The sequence below is a fragment of the Lissotriton vulgaris genome, unplaced genomic scaffold (assembly GCF_964263255.1).
Source record: "Lissotriton vulgaris unplaced genomic scaffold, aLisVul1.2 SCAFFOLD_3341, whole genome shotgun sequence".
Lineage (NCBI taxonomy): Eukaryota > Metazoa > Chordata > Amphibia > Caudata > Salamandridae > Lissotriton > Lissotriton vulgaris.
Window position 1 is genome coordinate 8759 of NW_028250882.1, and position 22852 is coordinate 31610.

The 22852-nt window shown below is 43.5% G+C and overlaps 1 protein-coding gene across 1 annotated transcript in view; it reads left to right on the top strand.

Annotated features, from left to right (window-relative positions):
- Positions 1–1139: 1139 nt before the first annotated feature.
- LOC147663082 (glutamate carboxypeptidase 2-like) overlaps positions 1140–22852 on the top strand; it is a 222372-nt gene continuing 200659 nt past the window's right edge. Inside the window, exons 1-3 of the mRNA XM_086950692.1 lie at positions 1140–1485; positions 1682–1755; positions 18603–18728. Coding sequence (XP_086806818.1) covers positions 1140–1485; positions 1682–1755; positions 18603–18728 — 546 coding nt within the window. The remainder of the gene's footprint in view (positions 1486–1681; positions 1756–18602; positions 18729–22852) is intronic.

Below are 22852 nucleotides of genomic sequence, written 5' to 3' on the forward strand. Positions count from 1 at the left end.
CTGCCGTTTTGGTCGTTCGAATATTCCTCGGCCGGCGCGTCGGTGGGAGCGTGTGTCACCTCCCGGGGTCGGGCACTTGCTGCCGTTTGTCCCGTTTTTGGTGGAGGGAGCTGGGGACTGTCCTGCCTCGCGCACGTTCAGCGCGAGCAGGCTCCTTGGCTGTCGGGCGAGCCGAGTGTCTGCGCATGCGCGACCTTTGTCCTGAAGGGCTTTTCCTCGCGCAGCTGTGTTTCCTGTCAACACAGCGCCGGCTCTTGAACGCGTCTGTTGACGTACACGCCCACTGCCTGTTAGCTAGTCCCGTTTAGACGCCGGAGCTTGGAAAAAGGTCCCGGTTGTAAATTAGCATAGGCTCTGCCTAGAGTGGTTATTTTTTGGTCGGCAAGCCTCCCTCCACGCTCTATATCTTGTATTCTACGCAGTTTTTTCTGCTTTAACTTGCTGACTGTGAGGTTTTTCACTCCCTCAGACTGTGTCACTGACATACCAGATTCCTTGTCACCTGGTGGGCTGATTTCACGCACTTCCAGTGTATCATGAGTGGCTCCTACTATTTTGAGGAGGAAGGTGACTATGAGGAGGAGGGGTCTGACTTTTTTGAGCAGGACCTGGTTGAGGCACTGGACAAAGGGGTACAACTCTCTATGAATAGGGCTATGGCTCGAGCCATTACACCCCTGAAGCGCCATTTGACGCAATATGCGTAACAGCAAGGTTGGCTTCCTTCCAAGAAGTCCTCATCTCCTGGTAATCCCCATTCTTCGGACTTTCGGAAGTTGGCTCGGTCATTGTCCTCTAAATCCAAGGCTGTCCCTGTTCTGGTAGAGAGCGACGACCATGATGCTTCCTCCTCCTCGTCGGAGGTTTTGCCTCCTCCCCCCAAAAAACGTAAATGTAAGGAACATTTTGTGGACGCCTCCTCTCGGCCTCCTGTTTTAACTTTTGAGCCTGAGGATATTGTGCACCCGAATTCTTCCGCCTGGCTTCCCTCCCCGGCTGTGGCTGAGTATGTTCAGCAGTATATCAGGCATCCTTTTGATAAGGATGTGCGGGCGCGTCTTCGCTCAGAGTGTCCGCGGCCAGATTTGGCGGATAACCTGGCGGACACGCCGGAGGTCGACCCTACCATTCTAACGTACATGACAAAATTTTCCAAGGACCCCAAAAAAGGTCTAGACCGTTCCTGGCGGGCTTGTCAGGATAAAGATTTGGACCTCCTAGGTCCTCTCACTAAAATGTTGGATCTGGGCTTCCGTGCCAAGGAAGCGTCTTCCACTGTGGATCCTGACGAGCTCATTCAGTGGGCACAGCGGGCAATCTGCTTTTTAGGGAACGCCAACTGTGCCCTCTCAAGTGAACGTCGGCGTTCTATTCTGCTGAAACTGGACCCGAAATTGTCTGAACTTTCTTCTTCGGAGGCAGGGGCTGCTGCTCAAGGTCTTCTTTTTGGTCAATCCTTCTTGAAGGAGCTCACCCATTTTGTCAGTACTTTTAGTAGTATTGATAAGGCACAGGCCACCTTAAAACGGGCCATGCGTCCGGTTTTCAGCAAGGCCGGACGAAACAGGGGACGCGCGTCCGGCCGTGGTCAATACCAACCCAATCAACGTGGGTACCAGTCCCAGAAGGGAGGCCAGCAGGATTCCAGTTATGCCCAGCGGTCTAACTTCTACCCTTCCAGGAAAGGACGTGGGCAGTTCAAGAAAGGAGGTTCAGGTGGCTACTCCGGCGGACATCAAGATTCCGCCACTTCAGGTGAGACTTCTTCCTGCATGCAGTGTTGTTCTGGGGGGCAGGATTCGCCATTTTCTATGCCAATTGGCGCGCAATCTCAGGCGATGCTTGGGTGCTGGAAACGGTTCAGGGATTCAAAATCGAATTCTATCATCCCATTCACCAATCTCGTCCTCCCTTCCCTCTTCACTTCTCAAAGGAAAGTCAGGAGTTCATCACAGAGGAACTCAAGTCTCTGGTATTGAAGGGGGCCATTGTGCCGACAGTCCACCATCCGCAGGGCTTTGCCAGTTTGATTTTTCTGGTGGACAAGAAGGGAGGAGGTTCACGGCTGGTCCTCAATCTGAAGGATTTCAATGCGGGGGTAGTTTACAGACACTTCAAGATGGAGGGAATCCATCTGTTGCGAGACCTCTTGAGGGAACGGGATTGGATGGTTCGTCTGGACCTCAAAGATGCTTACCTTTCGGTCCCGATCTTCCGTCCCCATCGCCGTTTTCTGCAGTTTCAGTGGCAGGGGACTTGGTATCAGTATCAAGTCCTCCCCTTCGGCCTTTCGTCGGCGCCGTGGTGCTTCACGAAACTGTTGCGTCCTGTAGTGGAATCGCTCCGCAGTCGTGGGGTTCGTTTGATCATTTATTTGGACGACATCCTCCTTCTAGCGGATTGTCCGGTCAAACTAATGACTCATCTGGACTGGACCATAGACCTTCTCCAGTCCCTCGGATTTCTGGTGAATGTTCCCAAATCTGTTCTTCATCCTTCTCAGGTCATCGATTTCTTGGGGTTCAGAGTCAACTCCATCACTTGTCAGCTTCTGCTGCCCCAGCAGAAGATTCGCTATATCAAGAAGGAATTGAATTCCATTATCTCGAGTCCGACTGTGTCATTGAGGTTGTTAGCACGAGTAGTCGGGCTTTTGGCGTCTTCCCTGCAAGCAATATTTCCAGCCCCGCTACATTATCGGGCCCTTCAACGTCTGAAGATTCAGCATCTTCAGCGAGGCCTCCGGTATTCCGATTTGATTCCTCTCTCGGAGGAGGCCAGATTGGAGATGCAATGGTGGTTGGATCACATGGAGGCCTGGAACGGCAGGGCTCTCTTCGGCTCCTCTCCGGAGATTGTGATCGAATCGGATGCCAGTCGTTGGGGCTGGGGAGCTCGTTGCGGTCCAATCTCGACGGGGGGACGGTGGTCTCCGCGGGAACTTTCACTCCGCATCAACTGTTTGGAGTTGCTGGCGGGGTCATTTGCGATCAAATGCCTGTCGCCTCTTCAGTCCCACTGCTGCATCCTTCTCCGGATGGACAATGTCTCCGCAGTGTGTTACATCAACAAGCTGGGGGGCACTCGGTCGCGGTTGTTGGCAGAGATTGCCAAGGAGTTCTGGCATTCTTGCCTCCAGCACAAGATCACTGTTATTGCAGAGTACCTTCCCGGGTCTCGTAATCTTGTGGCGGACTGGAACTCCAGATATCTGAAGGACTTCAGCGACTGGAGACTCCACCCCAGGGTATTTCGCCAACTGCTTCGCAGCTGGGGGCCGTGTCTGATCGACCTCTTTGCGTCCCGGCTCAACACCCACCTTCCCCAGTTTTTCAGTTGGCGACCGGATCCGGAGTCTCTGGCCACCGATGCTTTCCTCCAGACGTGGCCGACGTCCCTCTGTTATGCGTTTCCCCCATTCATGATGCTCCCGAGGGTTCTGGCCTATGTGACGCGCTTTCAGGCGGAATTGATTCTGATTGCCCCTCTCTGGAGGGCTCAGCCATGGTTCCCTGTTCTTCTGGAGATGGCGTGCGACCTGCCCTTTCTTCTTCCTCAGAGAGCGAATCTCCTTCTAGATCCATTGCAGAATCCGCATCCCCTGGTTCAGTCCGGTTCCCTCCTTCTCCTGGCGTGGCGAATTTCGGGGAACGTTGGACGGTGCCAGGCCTTTCTGAGGACGCTGCCAGATTCCTCAGCAACGCCTGGGCCCCTAACACTCACAAACGTTACAGAAGTTCCTGGAAACGTTGGAGTGATTGGTGTACTCAACGGCAAGTTGATCCCACATCGGCTGATATCTCTTTGATATGCAATTTTTTGTCCTCTCTGTCCACCTCTTCGGGTTTGGCTTATTGCACAGTCAACAATTTCCGTTCCGCCATTTCGGCGGGTCATCTTCCTGTCGATGGCAAGCCAATTGGGGAACATCCTCTCGTAGCCAAGATTCTGAAAGGTATTCGTATGGCTACTCCTCCTAAGCCTAGATATGTTTCCCTATGGGACGTTTCTGTGGTCTTACGTTTTCTGGAAGCTTGGCCGGTTAATTCCTTATTGACTCGTAAGCAACTTTCGGCCAAGCTTACTATATTACTGTGTTTGCTTTCCTGCAAACGCATTTCAGACGTCCGCGCTCTAGATCTAGCGGGTCGTAGTTTCACGCCTGAGGGTGTTTCCTTTCGCCTTTCCCGGCGCACTAAAACTAACACGGACATCATTTCCTATCCTTCTTTTCCGGCTCGACCTAACCTTTGTGTGGTTCAATGCCTTAAAGATTATGAGGTGAGTACTTCTCTTCATCGATCTGATATGCAGGGTCAATTGTTGATTGCCTTGCAAAAACCCTTTCGCCCCGTTGCTCCAGCCACTTTGGCCCGTTGGGTAAGATGGCTTATGGGGGAAGCGGGCATTGATGTTTCTGTTTTTGGTGCTCACTCGGCTCGGGGAGCCATGGCCTCTAAGGCCTTTTCATTGGGGGTCTCTTTATGTGACATTATGAAAGCTGCTGACTGGTCCTCAGATTCTGTGTTTAAGACATTTTATTTCAAGCCTGTTCCTACTGTTGCTTCTGTTGTGGTGGAGGAGCTTTGAACAAGCATAATCGGAGCCTCCTGTCCTGAAATAGAATTCAAAATTTGCTAACATTCGTGACAAGAATTTTCAATTCTATTAAGGACAAGGAGGCGAGGATTATCCCACCCGTTGTATATGCATGTATCTATTATATTGTTACTATGCAATGCTTCATGGATCTTTCCTAATGAAATGTGATGAATGCTTTGGTTTTTTCTCTACCCACCCTTTATTTGCTCATGATTACACGGGATGTGTATTACGGCTTTGTGTCTCTTTTCAGGCTCTGATCCCAAGTGAGGTTCCTCCGGCTCCGCCCTTGTGGAAGTTCTGCTGCGAGTTTCTTCTCCTCGTTGGCCTGCTTCTGTTCCTGTGGCTTTTGGAAGTTCCTCCACCTCCTCGTTCGGATTTTGGTCCTTTCGGACGATGTTCTCCTTGGTTTTCTGATGTTTAACTGGTTCTTCCTACTGGATTTTGGACAAAGAAAGAGGAAGTGGTTACCTCTGAGACTGTTTATATACTATGGGTGTACTCTATGGTTACCCGGGTTCATGGGTGACGTATTTCTGTTTTTTCTTTACTGTAATGTGATTGGCTGCTATGTGTCAGTAAAGAAATGAGACTAAGCATAATCCTCGCCTCCTTGTCCTTAATAGAATTGAAAATTCTTGTCACGAATGTTAGCAAATTTTGAATTGTTTATGCTTTTCAAGATTGTTCGAAAGGCAGATTGTAATGAAGCCAATTTCGGTTTAAGTGTTGTAACTTTTTTATTACTACATGTGACATTTATTTATTTTAAATACTACTGTTTTTGCTTTCTGGTTTCCTTTCTAAATGTATTGACATTTTTCAACTGGTTTCCCATATACCATGTGTGTTTTCTTTAGGGAAGGTCTCACTGCTTGACCCATGCTACAACGGATAAGCCTTTCTTTCCTGACAGAAACCAGTTTACTTTTTTTTTTTTTTTAATGGAATTTTTAATGCGCAACTAATACCCTAGGGTGTCTAGGCGCAGTTGAGTTAGAGCATTTTTAGCTTGTCGAAGCTCATTCATGGCTCGTATAAAGAGTGAACCAAGAATTCTTTAGAGAAACCAGTTTATCTTTGTAGATCAGATTGATTGGACCCTGTCGGAGCTCATTCACGTCTCACATTAAGACTATGACCTCTTTCTCGAATAGCCCAACACTGTAATTCCCCATAGATATTCACAGATTATAATTGGTATTGCATTTATGTAGCGCTTACTATCCTTGATGAGGCATTGAAGTGCTTTATGCCATGCTGTACGCAAGTGATTCCAGGTAAATTTCCCACTTACTTACACTCTTAAATAGTAGATTTATTTAAACAAGCATTGGCAAAGTCAACAGGTGTCACTTGTGCAAGAGCTATGGGCTTTGCCAATGTGTTGTAGCCATGTCTTACACCACTGTGGCTGCTGTTTAGCTTGGCTAAAAGTAGTGGTGTAGAGGAGAGGGGTGTGTAGTGTCGTATAGTGGAATGGCATAGACTGTCATTTATTGGAGTGGCATAGAGTGAGGTCATGTAGATGCCTACAGCGGAGTGGCTTAGAGTTGAAAGATGTAGAGTGCATTGGAGTAGAGTGATGCTGAGTATAGTGGTGTAGAGTGCAGTGGCATAGAATTTAGCATCGTACAATGCAGCATCGTAGAATGCAGTGGCATAAATTAGAGCATTGTATAGCAGAGTGCAGTGGCATAGAGTGTAGTGGTGCAAAGAGGAAATATGTAGAGTAGAGTACAGCGGTGCTTAGGAGAGTACAGTGTTGTAGAGTGAAGGGGCATAAAGTGCAGTGTTGTAAAGTGGAGTGCTGCAAAGTGCAGTGGCATAGATTGGTGTGATACAGAGCAGAGTGGGGTAGAGTGCATTAGCACAGAATGCAGTAGTGCAGGTTAGAGTGGAATAGAGTTCAGTGGCTTAGAGTTTACTGTTGCAGAGTAGAATGTCATAGGGTGCAGTGGTGTAGAGTGCTGTAGAGTTCAGTGGCATTGAGAGCAGTGGTGCAGAGTAGAGTGCAGTGGTGTAGAGTAGAGTGGCATAGAGTGCAGTGGAGTAGAGTGCAGTGGCATAGAGTGGTGCAGAGTAGTGCATAGGAGAGTGCAGTGGCATATAGTGGCGTGATCTAGAGTAGAGTGGACTGGTGTAGAGTTCATTGGCGTAGAGTCTTGCAGAGTGTAGTGGCGTTGATTGCAGTGGTTTAGAGTGCAGCAGCATAGAATTCAGAGGGATACAATGCGTGTCATAGATTTGAGTGGTGCAGAGTAGAGTGGAGTTCTGCATAGTGCAGTGGTGTAGAGTACATTAGTGTAGAGTTCAGTAGTGCAGATTAAAGTGGCATATAGTTCAGTAACAGAGAGTGCAGTGTTGCAGAGTATAGCTTTGTAGAGTGCAGTGGTGTAGAGTCCAGTGGCATAGAGTAGTGTGGCGCAGACTACAGTGACGCAGACTACAGTGTAGGGTAGAATGGATTGGCTTAGAGTGGATTGGCGTAGAGAGCAGAATGGCATGGGGTAGAGTGGCGTAGAGTGCAGAATGGCATGGAGTAGAGGGGCGTCGAGTGCCAAATGGCATGTAGTAGAGTGGCGTTGAGTGCAGAATGGCATGTAGTAAAGGGGCATCGACTGCAGAATGGCATGGAGTAGAGTGGCGTATAGTTGATACTGGCATGGAGAAGAGTTGTGCAGAGTAGAGTGGTCTAGACTAGACGTCTTCAAACTATGGGGCCCGACCCCCAGGGGGGTCGTGGAGTTCTAGGAAGGGGGTCGCAGATTCCCCAGCTTTACTTGTCCCTGCAAAAAGACAGCTGGGATCACTAATTGAGATTGTCATCAGCTGCTTGCCTGAATGAAAGACTAATGCGCCTTATCAGTTAATAAGTGTAAAGGATGCATCACACCAACAATCCAAACCATGGCATCCAAGAAAGCTTCTCTTCTGCACACAAAACATGTATTCAAAGGCGGCACAAACATCCCTGTAAATGTGTAAAGCAGAGTATAGTCGGAACTGCATACTCTAAGATAGAGGCAGCCTGATCTTGCTCTTGACATCTGATGTGTATATTGGGGGTGAGCAGGTCGCAGGTTCAGCCAGTACAGGAAAAACAGGTCTGTATGTGACAAGATTCTACTGTGAGCTGTTACAACTCACTCTTTCATCTTTCCAAGGTCGACAATACAACTGAGTTTCAATAGGTTGATATGGACAGACCTAAAGCGAGCACTAAAGCGGCAGACCCTGATGCAGAGGTCTGGCCCGGGACCAGGGTTCAATTCCCGACGCGGCAGGGTCCTGAGCTCAAAAATGTCCACAGACTCGATAATTCTCGCCTCGGTGCCTATTCTAATCATGGGGTCCCACGCTGAAACTCTGGGCAATAGCTTGCTTAATCTCCACTACGGCGGCCCACCCGCTGCGGGATGCCTGGCTTTCACCTTGGGGATGCCCAGTAGGGGTTATCTCACAGGGAAAAAGCCAGGACGGGTTCCCAAGGCAAGCGCCTTGATGCCTTCGGGTGATACGTGCGCTATATAAGTCGCAATACATTTACATTAGTAACTTAACAAGTTTGTGAGTGCATGGCCACTATCGTGTCAGACCAGCACAGTAATTGTAATTTTGCCACAATTTAAGGTTGACTATTTATCTGTTGATGTACTGGTTTGTGTGGGATAAATTAGCAGTTTTTAAGTAGCTGTTAGAAGGGTAACATTTGCTCAAATTGTAATATTAATCCTGTTCAATAGGGTTATTAGACTTTTTCCAAAGGTGGCTGCCAATCTTTTTTGGACGTTCTATTGCGTTTGTTTTTGGGCGTCCCATTTTTAAACGAGAACTGCGAATCCCGCGCGCCATTACAGGATGCCATGTAATATTTAGGGGAAGGATGCTTATTTGCCGCAAATTTGCTCTTGTTGCAGGAGTTTGTAGAGTCAAAATATGACCAGTTAAGGATAGCACATTTGCAAGAGGAGTTACATGGGTAAAAGTTGTTAGGAGCATGCCTGTCTTTTTCACCAAAATAAAACTAATCTATTTCAAGCTCTCCTGGTACTGTTGTGCTGAGCTTATTTTTAAGTTCTGCTATACACATAATTCCATAAATACAAGCCTTTCTACAACCTTCCCTCATGTATCCCTCCTAGACTCATGCAATAGCTCATCTTTCTCCCTTATCCACTTCTAGACTCTTGCCCCTGCATCTCTGCTTTACTCATCCCAAACCTCCTAATGTTATGATCTCCAAATACACACTTTTTAGACCCTTCCCTCTTCTATTCCTCCACTATCCTTTTCAATCCAACTAACAGACTCACATGCCCACAGCTCAAATTCATTTAGTATTTCCCTATACTAATTCACCACTAATCCTTTTTGGGTCCCAGAATAGCGTGTACTCACCGAAAAGTGCCTTGACGCCTTGTCAGGGTAGTAAGCACTATATCAATGCAATTACAAGTCAAGGGTCCCTTCCCTTCCAGTGACAGTACCACCTACCCCCTACTGCCACCATCAACAGCCCATGCCCTATGCCAGGCTGCCCTCCAAGAAGTCTCTAGACATGCTCTGACGAGTCTGTAAACATCCTCTGCATGCACCAGACATTGATAGGCACTTCATTCCCAAGTCAAAGGTCCCTTCCATCTGTCCCACTTCCACCTTCAATCACTCACCCAATGCCAGGCTGCCCTCTGAAGGGCATTTAGATGTGCTCTGCGTAGGCTAGTCCTTCATTCCCAAGTCAAGGGTCCCTTCCATCTGCACCACTTACACCCTCAGTCACCCAGGTCCGAAGCCAGGCTTCCCTCCGAGGAGTCTGCAGACGTGCTCTACATGAACACGCGACCACAGGCCACCTCTTTCCCTCAGGGGCTTGGAACCGCTAGCCCCAAGTAAGCACAGTGCCACAGAAAACCGGAGGACTAGCAACCCTGGTCTATTGTGCTTGGCTTAACCAAGCTACGTTGGTGCTAGGCAGCAACTTTTGAAGGGAAAAGGACTGGAATGCGCCGTATTTCAGAAGAAGGTCAGAAAGGAAAAAAACAGGGGAAACGTGCCAAAGGATGCCAGGTCTAACAGGGGCATTTATGGTTGCCGATACATGCAGAGAACCAGTTTCTAGAAAATTACGTCATAGGGGGTCCTTACGTCTAAAAAGGTTTGACAAGGGGGTCTCGACATCAAAAAGTTTGAAGACCACTGGTCTAGACTGAAGTAGGGTAGAGTGGTGTAGATTGCACTGGCATATAATAGAGTGATGCAGAGTAGAGTAGAGAGGCGTAGAGTGGAGTGGTGCAGTGTAGAGTGCAGTGGCGCAGAGTAAAGTGCAGGGGGGCTGCGTGCATTGGCCTGGTGTAAAGTGTAGTGGGGCAGAGTAGATTGCAGGGGCGAAGAGTGGTGAAGGGGGAGTGGCGTAAAGTGGAGACTGCATGGTGTGGTACCACACTGGCATTACAGACAACATATTTCCAATTGAAATGACCATTACATTTGCACAGGCATACAGTTTTACTAATAAAACTATACAGTGCACACACAATAACATGTGGAAATAGCATCACCTAGTGTTTTGATTTGTGTTGATAATTTTAAAGTATGTTTGTCCAACATTCTTCAGAATGAACAAGAAATGTACTTTAAATGCTCCCAAGGAGGCAGCCTGACATTTGACCTCGGTCTCTGAATGCACAGCAAATGTGACAAGATAAGAACAAGATTTACACGCCTTTTTACAGAAAGGAGCACTTGTGGAAGAATACTAGGAGAGGTAGTGTGAAAAGGCTTTGCTCCTTGGGAAGGAGGAACAGAACCTGGACACCCTAAAACAAATACAGCCAGCAAATAGAAAGCTAGAAAAAGTGAGTTACAAATAAGGATTACGGATTTCCATTTTTAGAGATTTTTAAAGATAAATACAGACAGAATACAATGTGTTTCCTGCCAGTATTTATTAATAAAACCCCCACAAATATTGAAAATTGGGCTCCTTATAAGTGACTCTCCATGCTGTCTTTCATGAATTCTAAGCAACAGCATGGAGAGTTAATAAACAGGATGAGATTTCCATAAAATATAGGCATATGTTAACATATATTTGTAGTATAGCGCTAATATGTACCCGTGAGTGGAGTGTTTTGTTATACGCAGGTGCTTAATCTGATAAAATGTGACACGCATCCAATTATGAGTGCCTGTCCAAGAGGTAAATAAACGTGAAAATGTAGCATTTTACAGGTACATGCATTCTCAAAACACAAAATAAATATGGATAAATACCAATAAGATGGGCAAAAAATTATTATGGATAAGTACAGATGGAAACGTTAAAAAAATACAAAGCGTAATACCAGGAGCCCTAGTTACAAACCACAAAGCCAATGATAAGAAAAGGTCATAATGCATTACCAGGGAAGCTTTCTGAATATCCTCAAGACGTCTTTAGCTGTCTGGTAAACCTTGAATTAAAAAGGTCCTATTACTTGACATTTAGGAGTTGCAGAAAAACCTGCAGGTGTTCTATAAACCAGGCAACATCTTTACTTTCACGTTCACTCTGCATCTGATATACTCCATTTCTGCTCAAGACTGCAAGCACAATTTTGAATACATCAGGTGAAATTTCTGTTTCAGTGTCTGAGCTAAAACAGGAGTTCTGCCTTTGACATGTCTGAATATTACAGAAAACAAAAGACTCCGAGAGCACAGCTGCTTGGATCTTGCAAGTTGCCTGAAGCATCCCAGATGGAACACTTTTTGTAGCACAGGTCAGCATCAGGACGAAATCATCTCCTTGCTTTAGGCCAGGATACAGGATGAAAGACTTCCTTTTTTCCGTAAAAAGTTGGGTAAGCAATTTTTGAGAAACTCCTATTAAGGGCTGTCAGTCATGACACGGGTAGAAAGATCGGTAAACATTTTTAGTTGGTATAAAATATAGCTATTTATTGATCGAGCCTTATAGAGCCCCAATATGGCCCTCAAACGTTAGAGCGCTTTACAGTGTGGAGTGATACACCAAGAACAGTAGAACATAATAATATTCTCCATACATAAGGACAAGAATAAAAAAAGCACATCTAATACTCAAAACACAGGAAAAACACGAAGAGGGTTGAGAGGGAGGTGATCCAGTGCTGGACCAACACTCTTACCATCGGTGAACCAATAGACCTTTTTTGCTGACGGAGAGGTAAAGGAAGTTAGCATTTAATCAAACAAAGGAAATCAACAGTGTAACCCATTTGGATACACAATAAGGGCCAGGAATCGGTAACTATAGTTCAGGTTTATTACAGATTAACAGTCGGGTTAAGATAAATCTCAATACCATGCTGTAAATATACAGAATAGCAACTGAATAACCCGAACTCCTAAACCAGTTCAGGCATACCAGTATGCATTGGGATAGGAACAGACTAATTTGCATGTAGCCAGGTTCTGAGCTGGGATGGTGCAGTGAGCTAAAAAACGGTGATGGATCAAGCCCTGATCTCTTGACTGGGTAAGAGTATTCTGCATCATTCAGAAACTCTGTCCATCACCACCCCCTTTTCCAAAATCGATTTTGTCCACACTAAGGGGCCGATTATGATTGCGGTTTTTCCGCATCCTCGGGGCCGGCGGAAGCCACCGCCGGCCCCGAGGATGCGGAAAAACTGCAGCGGACTGACCAAGGACCCACCGCCACATTAGGATGGCTGGTGGGTCCTGGTTTCCGTCCGCAGCTTTTACGCCGCGGTCGGCTTACAACCGCGGCGGAAAAGCTCTGATATGGTGACGGTGTCTCTCAGACACCGTCCGCCATATCAGGATGGGCTTTAAAAAGTGCTTTTCCGCTGCGGGTTTTCCGCCGTGGAAAAGCATACGGATTTTCACTGCGGGGGCCCGTTGCGGGCCCCCTAGGTGAAGGGGGTGGGGGGTGCACATGGGGGGTACCTATGGTACCCCCCTGCATTTGCATGCAGAAAGCGGCAGGCACCGCGAGGTGCCTGCCTTTTTCTGCATGCAAATGCAATGCGTGCATTTTTAACATTGCCGCGGGTGCAGCTTGAAGCTGCACCCGCGGCAATGTTAAAAATAGAGGATGTGACCGCCAGGGTGGCGGTCACATCCTAATTGCACAGGAGGGAACTCCGCATGCCATGCAGAGGTTCCCTCCTGCTCTGGGGTCGCGGACGGACGCAAGTCCGTCCGCGATCCTAATCGACCTCTATGTGTGGGAGGGTATACTCAGACGTGAGTCCCCTGCTCATTGCACCATCAGGATTCATGCAAGCCGGGCCGGCGACGGCTGAAATGCCAGAAACCGGTCCCCGGAAGCTTGTTTCCTTCCCAGTATAAGAATTGGCTTGGTAGTTTGGTTTGCCCTGTTCCCATCATGCACTGGGACAGGAACAGACCAATTTGCATGTAGCCAGATTCTGAGCTGGGATGGTGCAGTGAGCTAAAAAACGGTGATGGATCAAGCCCTGATCTCTTGACTGGGTAAGAGTATTCTGCATCATTCAGAAACTCTGTCCATTTTCCAAAATTGAGACAAAGTAGAAGTCAGAGCAATACAGAAGATTAATAACAAGATTTGATGCTCAGAGAAGAGTTTCTGATCCTCTCCTATATACGAGTAAAGTCTAAAATCATTCAATTCAAAATCCAAACTACTGTAGAGGGTTACATCTAAAGGGATCTAAAAAATCAAAGAAATATGGAAAATAGGAAAATGTGGGGAAATTGCGGGAAGGTGTCAGCATTTCAGAAGCTCAGTCAAAAGTCTGCTTGGCATAGGGCTATAAGTGTTCGCCTAAGCCACTCTAAGCAAAGAGTCAAGGGGGATCAACATGGAGGTGTACACTTCTCAAAGTCCAAAGGAAAGTGCTCAAACCTCAGACAGTGTGAACATCAGTTATTTCCACCAAAATCTCCAAATCAACACCCCTGGGAAAGACAATGTCCTTGAGTACCTGCGACTATTTTTAACATTACAAATAGAAACAGTCAGCTAACGCTTTGGCTCTCTACGTTCCATGTCAAGGTCTTCTTCTCAGACTCTTTATCCTAATACAGTGTTAAATCTATTCTCAAACTAACAACCATGTTGCTGTACCTGCAAGGAAAGACATGCAAGCAGAAAACTGAAAACGGTAAAGAAATACAGGCATAGTCATAGCAATTTAACATATTAAGTAAATGGTGCACTTGTAATATGCATGTGCACATATAACTACAAATGAATGGAAAATTTCAATACATTAGCTTCATGTTACACGTTTCATAAAGATGAAATGACTGGAATAATTGTGTATAAATGTGACTTGGAACTACATTATAAGTGCATATATTAAAACATTAGTGCACGTTACATAAAACTTTCTAGTTTTTAAATTAAATTTTAAGAGTGTAAGGACTGTTTTATCACATTTGTAAGACCATGATCTATTTATGAAGATTAAAGCTCATAGTGTATTATAATTCTTCAGTTCTACAGTGAATGCACTTCAGGAATTCATCAAAGGCATCACTTTACATTAATAACATTAGGGCACACAGAATATCTAGTGCTAAGTGCACATATGTGTATTTGTGACGTGTAGGGTAGAGGCAAAATTACCCTGCTCCAAAGGCAAAAAAAAGGGAAGAGGTTCTTAGAGTCAAAACATAATGAGAGAGGAGTACTAGAGGTAGATTGAAGTTAGGCAGTAGCATGAAGATGTCTCTGAAACAACAAAGCTTTTAGTAGATAGATTGGAGATGATCTGAACCCATTGTATGTGGAGCCAAAACGAAGGCAGGCCTAGGTGTGAACTACATCTGCCAGTGACCGGGTAGGAATCATTTGAAAGTCAGGAAGGGGCAGGGCCCAGCTCCTAGGCCATCCTACTCAATGAAAAAAACACTTCCCACACCCAGGTCCTTTGACCCGGAGCATTCTATATCTCACCACAGGGGGGGGGGATCTCAAGTGACATGACACTGGGAAAACTGCCCTTTTGGCCTAGGTAGGTATATGGCAACTTTCTAAAAGTATAAACTGTAGTGTCCAATTGGAACGTGGACGATCGCACAGCTGATGTGTTCAGGTAATCAAAGGTAACTTCTGTTTCTGGGTGCCTGATTGGTAACCCCTCCTGGGCATGAGGGTAAGGAAAGTACTAGCCAAGCGTTGTCTCCCGTTGTCACTCCTTTAATCAAAATTTCGATGAATTTTATGATAACACTGTAGTTGATTATTTCATTGCTTATTCTTGGATATTATATTTCTATTTAAATGAGTCAGTGAATAATTTTTCTAGCTGCTCTGCCATGGTGTAATCCAGCATTTTCCTTTAGGAAAGCAAACCTTGCAACAGTGAAAAACAAGTTTGCAGGTTTTTCACTGCCAGGACATATAAAACTTATGTGCACATGTCCAACTTTCTTAATATGGTGCACCTTTCTATTTGAGCATTTAGTGTCTGCCTTAGGGGTGACAAAAGTATTGAGAAGTAAGGTTTAGGCCTGGCAAAAGGTTTATTATGCTAGGTCGAAATGATAGTCTAAAACTGCACTACAGGCTGCAGTGACACACACGAGTCAGGTTTTAAAAGGATACTTTAGGGGGTGGCACACTGAGTTCTGATTCCCACTATTAGCATGTAATTTACAGATCCTAGGTACAGGGACTTACAAATAAATGAAATGTTCCAATTAGCTTAGGCCAATTTTACCATGTTGTTTTGGTCCAGGACCCTTGGCTGGCATCAGAGTGTACTCCTTTTAAATAGGAGGTATAAATCCTGAGGTTTAGGCTTCTCATGCCCATGAACAGGTCTGCTCGTGGACAAGAATCTGCTGCCACCAATGTCTTCAAATGTGAAGTTCTAGTGATACTAGCTCTTTGCGCTGACAGTCACTGACAGCAACGACCAGCAGTGTAACACCTGTATTTGCGCAGCAGCAATGATTGTCCATGAATCTTGGTGGGCTGTTTGTTCTGCAGCGACGACCATCCGTGATACCTGACCTGCTCTTCGCTCTACAGCGATAGCAGTTTGTCACGTTTAACCGGCTCATCATGCTACAGCAATCACCGCCTGTGACCCCAGACCTGCTCGTCGCACTTGTAGGACATGTATGGCATATGTCCTGGTAGTGAAATATAGTGTATTTCGTTTTTCACTATTGAAAGGCTCTCTGTCCCAGAGGATAGAATGTGAGTTTATTTATAACACCATATAAGCATAATTACCCATTGGTACAAGGTAGAAAGAAGGTGTTTAGTATGCCTGAACTCAGAATATAAAAATGCATCTTTTATAAAGATGATTTTATATTGTCTGTTTGAAAATACCACTTTTAGAAAGAAGGTATTTTCATGCTTAGCCATCCTGTGTGCCTCTGCTGGTTTGTGGACTGACTGTCTGGCTTTGGAATTACAGGGGCTAGTGATGTGCATTCACATTAACCAGCTACGAATGGGGTGGGGTGGGGTGTGTCCTGCCTCTACTGTATGAGTCAGGGCTGTGCTGAATTGATCTGGGCTGCATTTAGAGTAGAGGAAAGAGATTTCCTTGCACCTGAATGAGCCTGGTCTGCCTTACACATTGCTGTCTCCACCTCCTGCCAGGAAGCTGTACCAGAGAGGACAGAACTGGTTTTGACTGAGCCTTTCTGCCACAAGAGAACAAAGAGAAATTGAGTATAAATGCTAGGGCCCAGAACTTTAGAATACCTCTGGACTTAAGAGGAACCTCTGCCAAGGAGAAGAGCTTGGAAAGCTGAAGGAGAAGTACTGCCCCTTTGCTGTGTGCTGTCTGTGGTTGGCTTCCATTGGCTGTTTCTGCCAAAGAGAGGACCAAGACTTTGGTCTGTGTTGTGCATACTGCTTGAGGAAGATCTTCAAGGGCTTGAAGTAGAGCTTGTCTCCTGTTCTGAAGTCCCAGGGGCACAAGACTTCACCACCAGCTCTCCTGAAATTCCTTGCTGGGCCTTCTGACCTGCCAAGAGGTGCCTGTTCCTGTTTTGGGCCTCTGGAGGTTGTTCCTGCTACTGGGAGCTGGGAAAAGTGAGGCAACTAGAGAAGCGTGACACATCCACACCCGTTTTTGACAACACTTCTGTGCGGGAAGAATTCTCATGCATCACCTTCATGCCACTGAAGAAACCGACGCAGCGTCCCCCCGCAGCTGTAGAAATCACAGCACGCCAAGTCTCGTGCACCAATCCCTGAAGACTAAGATCACCATACCAACTCTGACACAGGCCCTGCTGTGCAACTGCAAGAACTGACACATCATGGGACTGGGGCTGCAGGGATCAGTGCAGCACCATCGCATCTAGAACCTGCGCATCTCCAAATCCCCATGCATTGCACCGGGTGCCAAGTCTAAGATAACGCTGGGGCCGCAGTAAGAAACCGATGCATCAACTACTCTTCATTATGGAACCAACACATCACCTCCCCTGCATGGCAGTAAGGAACCGACACATCACCTCCCCTGAAGCAAAGAACTGATGCATCACCTTCCCTGCACGTAAGGTACAGATGATCGTAAGGAACAGACTCATCACTCTACGTGTGGCGTTTTTTGTTTATGATTTTGACGCATCCAAGGTACTTTGTGTTGAAAGTGTCTCATCTATAGTTTGCTGTGGACAGAACTGTTTTTACCTTCTGTAAGAGACATGCCTTGATAAATGTATGTTGGATTTTTGTTCTTTTGGTCTTGTTTGGTTTAGATAAAGATTACTTATTTTTCTAAACTGGTGTGGTGTCCGTTTGTGGTGTTTTCACTGTATTACTGTATGTGCGCACAAATGCTTTACACATTGCTTCTGAGATAAGCCTGTCTGCTCGTGCCATGCTACCAAGGGCGAGAGCAGGTGTTATTTTAGAATTGTATCTCTCTACTTGGACAAAAGTGCAAACCATTGCCAACGAGAGACCCCCATTTCTAGCAATTGCTAAAAGCCCCTGAAATACTGCTAAGTGCTAATGCAGTCTGTGCTGTTTTCCCAATTCTTTGTGACAATACCCAATTATATACTATAGCGACTATGATGACTGTATTATTAATGCCTTTCTGTGAACGCCTGTGTCATTCCAGTCAGTGTAACCACACAAAAGAAAGTAAGGTGACTTGAAGTCACGAATTTGTCAAGTTGCAAATTGTAGAACAATGAGCACCTTCACTTTGTAAAAACTACCCTCACCAACACCGTGTTGTGGCATGCTTCATAATAGGGCAGCTGCAGAATGCCTCCGCGCAGTCCAATGCTGGAGACGGAGCAATAGGGTGGGGTAGACAATACAAACAAATAAAGAAGGAAAACGGAATATGTAAGATTGTATGTAATGTTTGTGTAGTGCAAACCTAGCTGAAAGACAGCGGAAGGGCTTGCGTGGTCAAAGTGTGCAGTACAGTGTCAAAGTGTGTTGACTCGGAAGTCATACTGACACACTGTACAGTCTGCATGATGATTTTGGGAATAAAGCAAAGTGTGGTAGTTTACTGTGTGCCTCCAGTGGCACACCTTTTTATTATAGCTGAGCACTTCTATCTGAATTCTGAGTGGTGGACTCCTGATGAACAGGAGGATGGGGAGAAAACACTAGGAACCAATTAGTAAACTAATACATAAAGTATGAAAGGTGGCACAGAGACCCAGAAAATGGGGTTGGGAGTTGAATGTTACGAAGGACATCAAGAGAAATGATGAACCGTAGACTGACGAACAACCATTAAGTTCTGATTGAAGCTATTATTTTTCAACATTGTTCTGAGGAATGCCTTATCATGATGTAATCATTCAGAACTTTACACACTCACTTTAACATCTTCATTCATATATTATCACTCTTGTATACGCACTTTTTTATTTTCAGTATTGAATCCTCTGCATTGCAGCCAGTCTGTTTTCTAGTTGATTTTATTCTCATTGTTATATTTTCATTGATGCATTCTCACTGTTGTACCCCTTCAGTGCTGCATCTTCACAGTTCAACCTTCACTGTTTTCTTTTCCTAGGGTGATCTAGTGTATGTGAACTATGCCCGAACAGAAGACTTTTTCCAACTTGAGCGGGACATTGGGATCAGCTGTGCTGGAAAGATTGTCATTGCAAGATATGGAACAATTTTCAGAGGAAACCAAGTAATATATTACCCATATACAAGTCATTGCTCTACTAAGTCCCATTGAACTTATTTTTATACAACATTCTTACCTGATTCATATATTCACACTATATCATTAATATGAAAAAAAGTCTCAAACTGATCACAGAGCCTTCTCTTATTGTAATATAGTATTCCACAATACACTGGTCTTTTTTCACGTTTGAACATTGAAATTGATTATATACACCTAATAAAACAAATACTATCATGATTATTGTACAGATACACTGTGAATGTGATGTGGTTTCTTGTTACATGTACTCCTGCCACAGGTTGACAGTGTTCAAGTACAAATAGTAAAACTCACAGGTGATGAAGTCTTCAGTGAAAGAAACTACAGCCTCCTGGTATCTGAAATTTAAATTAGAAAACACTAGGTAATAACATCTGCTCAGTTGGTGATAACAGTAGATTTCACATAGTCCTATGTCTCATAAAACCTGTAGCACACAACATCAAATAAGGGATAAAGCGAAGGTGAAAATACAGAACCTTTCCACCTGGTCTTTCTTGCCTACCTTCAACCGCCACCCACAGAGAGGAGTGGCGGAGAGCCTAATGGCCAATATCTGGGAGATCAAAGCTATTGAGGTTTAATGTCAGATCAACACCATTTGGTACACATTAGGGATGACAATTAAATGAAGGAAAACCTCAGATGTTAGAGTGGCTCAAACTTATTACTAATATTCCAACCACTTCCAAATTCTCTGCAATTGCTGGAAGAGCAGGTTTATCTGGTACAGTCAAAGATATTCACATATGACTGTAGAGTAAGTCCATGAAATACAAAAGATTGAATTGATGGTGAGTCCTGCAATGGAAGAATGTTAAAACAGGAACCCTGTGTCCTAGTATATCTAAGAGTACACAAAATGGTCTCTTTCAATTTAGACGTCATATTTTGACACAATCAAATTGCGGAGACAGATGACCAGTAACTCTAAACAACTGAAGTCCGCAAAGTGCTTCTTTTTTTATAAATTACACGTATCTGATGCATCTTGCAGAGCACCTGAATTTTAATATTAAAAGAACGCAAATTAGGTGATCGTAAAAAAATAACAATATCATCAATATTAAGCAATTATTGTAATGGAGATTCTTTAATCATTAACATGAATGAATTTTGGACAGCTTGAAAGACCCATACAGTCACTATTGGGAAGATGTAATATTCTACATCTAATCAAGAAATGAATGCTTGTTCTTTTCAGAAAAGAAGTATTAAAAAAACAAAAATGAAAAACCCCACTCTTTTTAACATTTAATCAGACACCATTCAAAGCTATTATCACTTCTACTACATGTTCTTAACCAAAACAGTTTATAGATTTATTAATGTGTATTATAGCTTTTAATATTATTATAGATTTTAGTGACTGAACTTTGTCAAGGTCTTTCATACACAGTAATTGGTAAAAGCCAATAGGTCACCAGCCATTTGGATTTGTCATGCTTCTTATGTCAAGGTTTTTGCAAAACTTTGCTGGTGATAACGCCCGGTCCTCAACAATCAATGAAAATATTGGCTAACAGAAAAAGTATTTTTTGGCCTCAGAAAGAACACATTGCAGTAGTGCCACTTGCAATTTACAGAGAACTACTTTTTGTGTGCATATGCACCTTTTGGAAGGGCAGAAAGCAGTCATTCAACACCTGAAGTGTCTGACCCACTGCCCAGCCCTGTATGCTTTAGTGGGCAGAAAACAAATGTGAATAACACAATAGCAGATCAATGTAAGAAAAGGGTTGGCTGAAAGTCCGTGTAAGTGAGTATGTATATTATACATATCATTTTAGCAAAATGAAAATGTCTTGGCTAATGCGGGCCTAAAGTGGGCACAAGTCTTTCATGAGTATTTGCCCATTTATTTTCCCCTCATATCTTTGGAATTATTCCGATTGACAAAGAAGTACATAAAAAAGATGATTGCATTACCTATTGCTCAAGATTACAATGGTGGCACATACTTCCTCTAAACTCTAAGCCATGCATGGACAATTGATGTCCGTACCTATGGAAAAGGAATACATCATGAGATAGTTTTCCTTTGTAAATTGTGAATCTTGCACAAAAGTTATCCAATAGTTACCTTTTTTGACACAGATCAATAGTTGTAAGTGTACTTGTTTCTTTCAACTACAGATATGTCAAGTTTATTCATGCATGTGCATCTTCAACGCTCCTGTGTTATTGAGGTACCTGTTAAGGTCAATGCATACTGTTTGGTACAGAGTGTAGAGGAAAGCCAGTGTGACTAAACTGAACGACAGCAACAAAGTCAGTGGCGGCTGCCAGTAACAAAGGGTGGTGAGGTGGGTGGGGGCAGTGCAGGGGAGTGCAGGGGAAAGAGCGAGTGTTGAGGGGGTGATGGGGACGTGTTGAGAATAATAAAAAACATTTACATGAAGCTGCCGGCTGCCTCCCGAGTGGGATCACTCCTGCTGGCCTCTTCCTGGTCCCGGTTCCTAAAAAGGGTAAACCCGTAGTTACTGGGACCTGGGTGCTAGACATTATATATTAGAGTGGTCCCAGTGCAGTAGCAGCATTGGAGTGGGGCAAGGAAAATATTTAAACATAACATTCAAAAACAAGTAAACAAAAAGGGATATTCTTTCAATGTTATTTAATCACATTGAAAATATGCATCTATGCAAAGAACACATCTTAAGTCACATATGAAGATATCAAACTTCAATATGGCAGTGCCAGAAAAGGGAGGGGAGAGTGATAGACAGGTGATAGTGAGAAATAGTATGGGGTAGTGACATAAAATCACAAGCAATTCTAGCATATACTCTTCGAATGTCTGACATAATATCGACAGACAGAATATCGAAATACAAAAATACCGGCACAAAAATATCGACATCAAAAATATCGGAGTCATATCTTCATAAAGGTAAGTACAAAAATATCGAAAAAATAATATCGAAGTACAAAAATATCGAAATTAAAAATATCGTTTTTTTAAATGTATTAATAATAATGTAAAAATAATTTTAAAATACATATAATTTTACAAATATTAAATAAAAATATTAAAACAAAATTAAAACTAATACATATACATTTAAAATAAATAAAACGCTTAATAATTTAATGTTTTTTTTTTAATTTCATTTAATTGATTTAATGTAATTTTTTTTATTTTTACCTTGTACGGCTGTACCCAAAAAACCCAAAACTGACCCTGAACTATAAAAATATCCCTGTACCCCAAAAACCCAAAACTGACCCTGAACCCTAAAAATACCCCTTTACATAAAAACTGAAAACTGACCCTGAACCCTAAAAATACCCCTTTACCCAAAAACTGAAAACTAACCCTGAACCCTAAAAATACCCCTTTACCCAAAAACTGAAAACTGACCCTGAACCCTAAAAATACCCCTTTACCCAAGAACTGAAAACTGACCCTGAACCCTAAAAATACCCCTTTACCCAAAAACTGAAAACTGACCCTGAACCCTAAAAATACCCCTTTACCCAAAAAATGAAAACTGACCCTGAACCCTAAAAATACCCCTTTACCCAAGAACTGAAAACTGATCCTGAACCCTAAAAATACCCCTTTACCCAAAAACTGAAAACTGACCCTGAACCCTAAAAATACTCCTTTACCCAAAATTATTTAATATTATTTAATTACCAATTAATTATTAATTAACAATAACAATAAAGTAAATATATTAGCACATTAGCTGTAATTAATTTAATTTAATATTTAATATTATTTTTCCCAATTAATTAAGAATATCAAAAAATTATATATAAAAAAATTAATCTAATTAATGTAATTAACTCATTAATATCAATTAATTACCAACTAATTAATAATTATAAATATGTACAAAATTATATTAATTAATTAACTAATTAATATAAATTAATTACCAATTAATTATTAATTAAAATATGTACAAACATATATTAATTAATTAATTATTATTAATTTACTTCCCACCCTATTCCCCTATAAACCCATAACGCGCTACAGAAAATATTTATCAATTAATCAATTATTTAAAATTAATTAAAAATTAATTCTCAATTAATTAATTAATAATTCCTACTAATTAATAATTAATTTA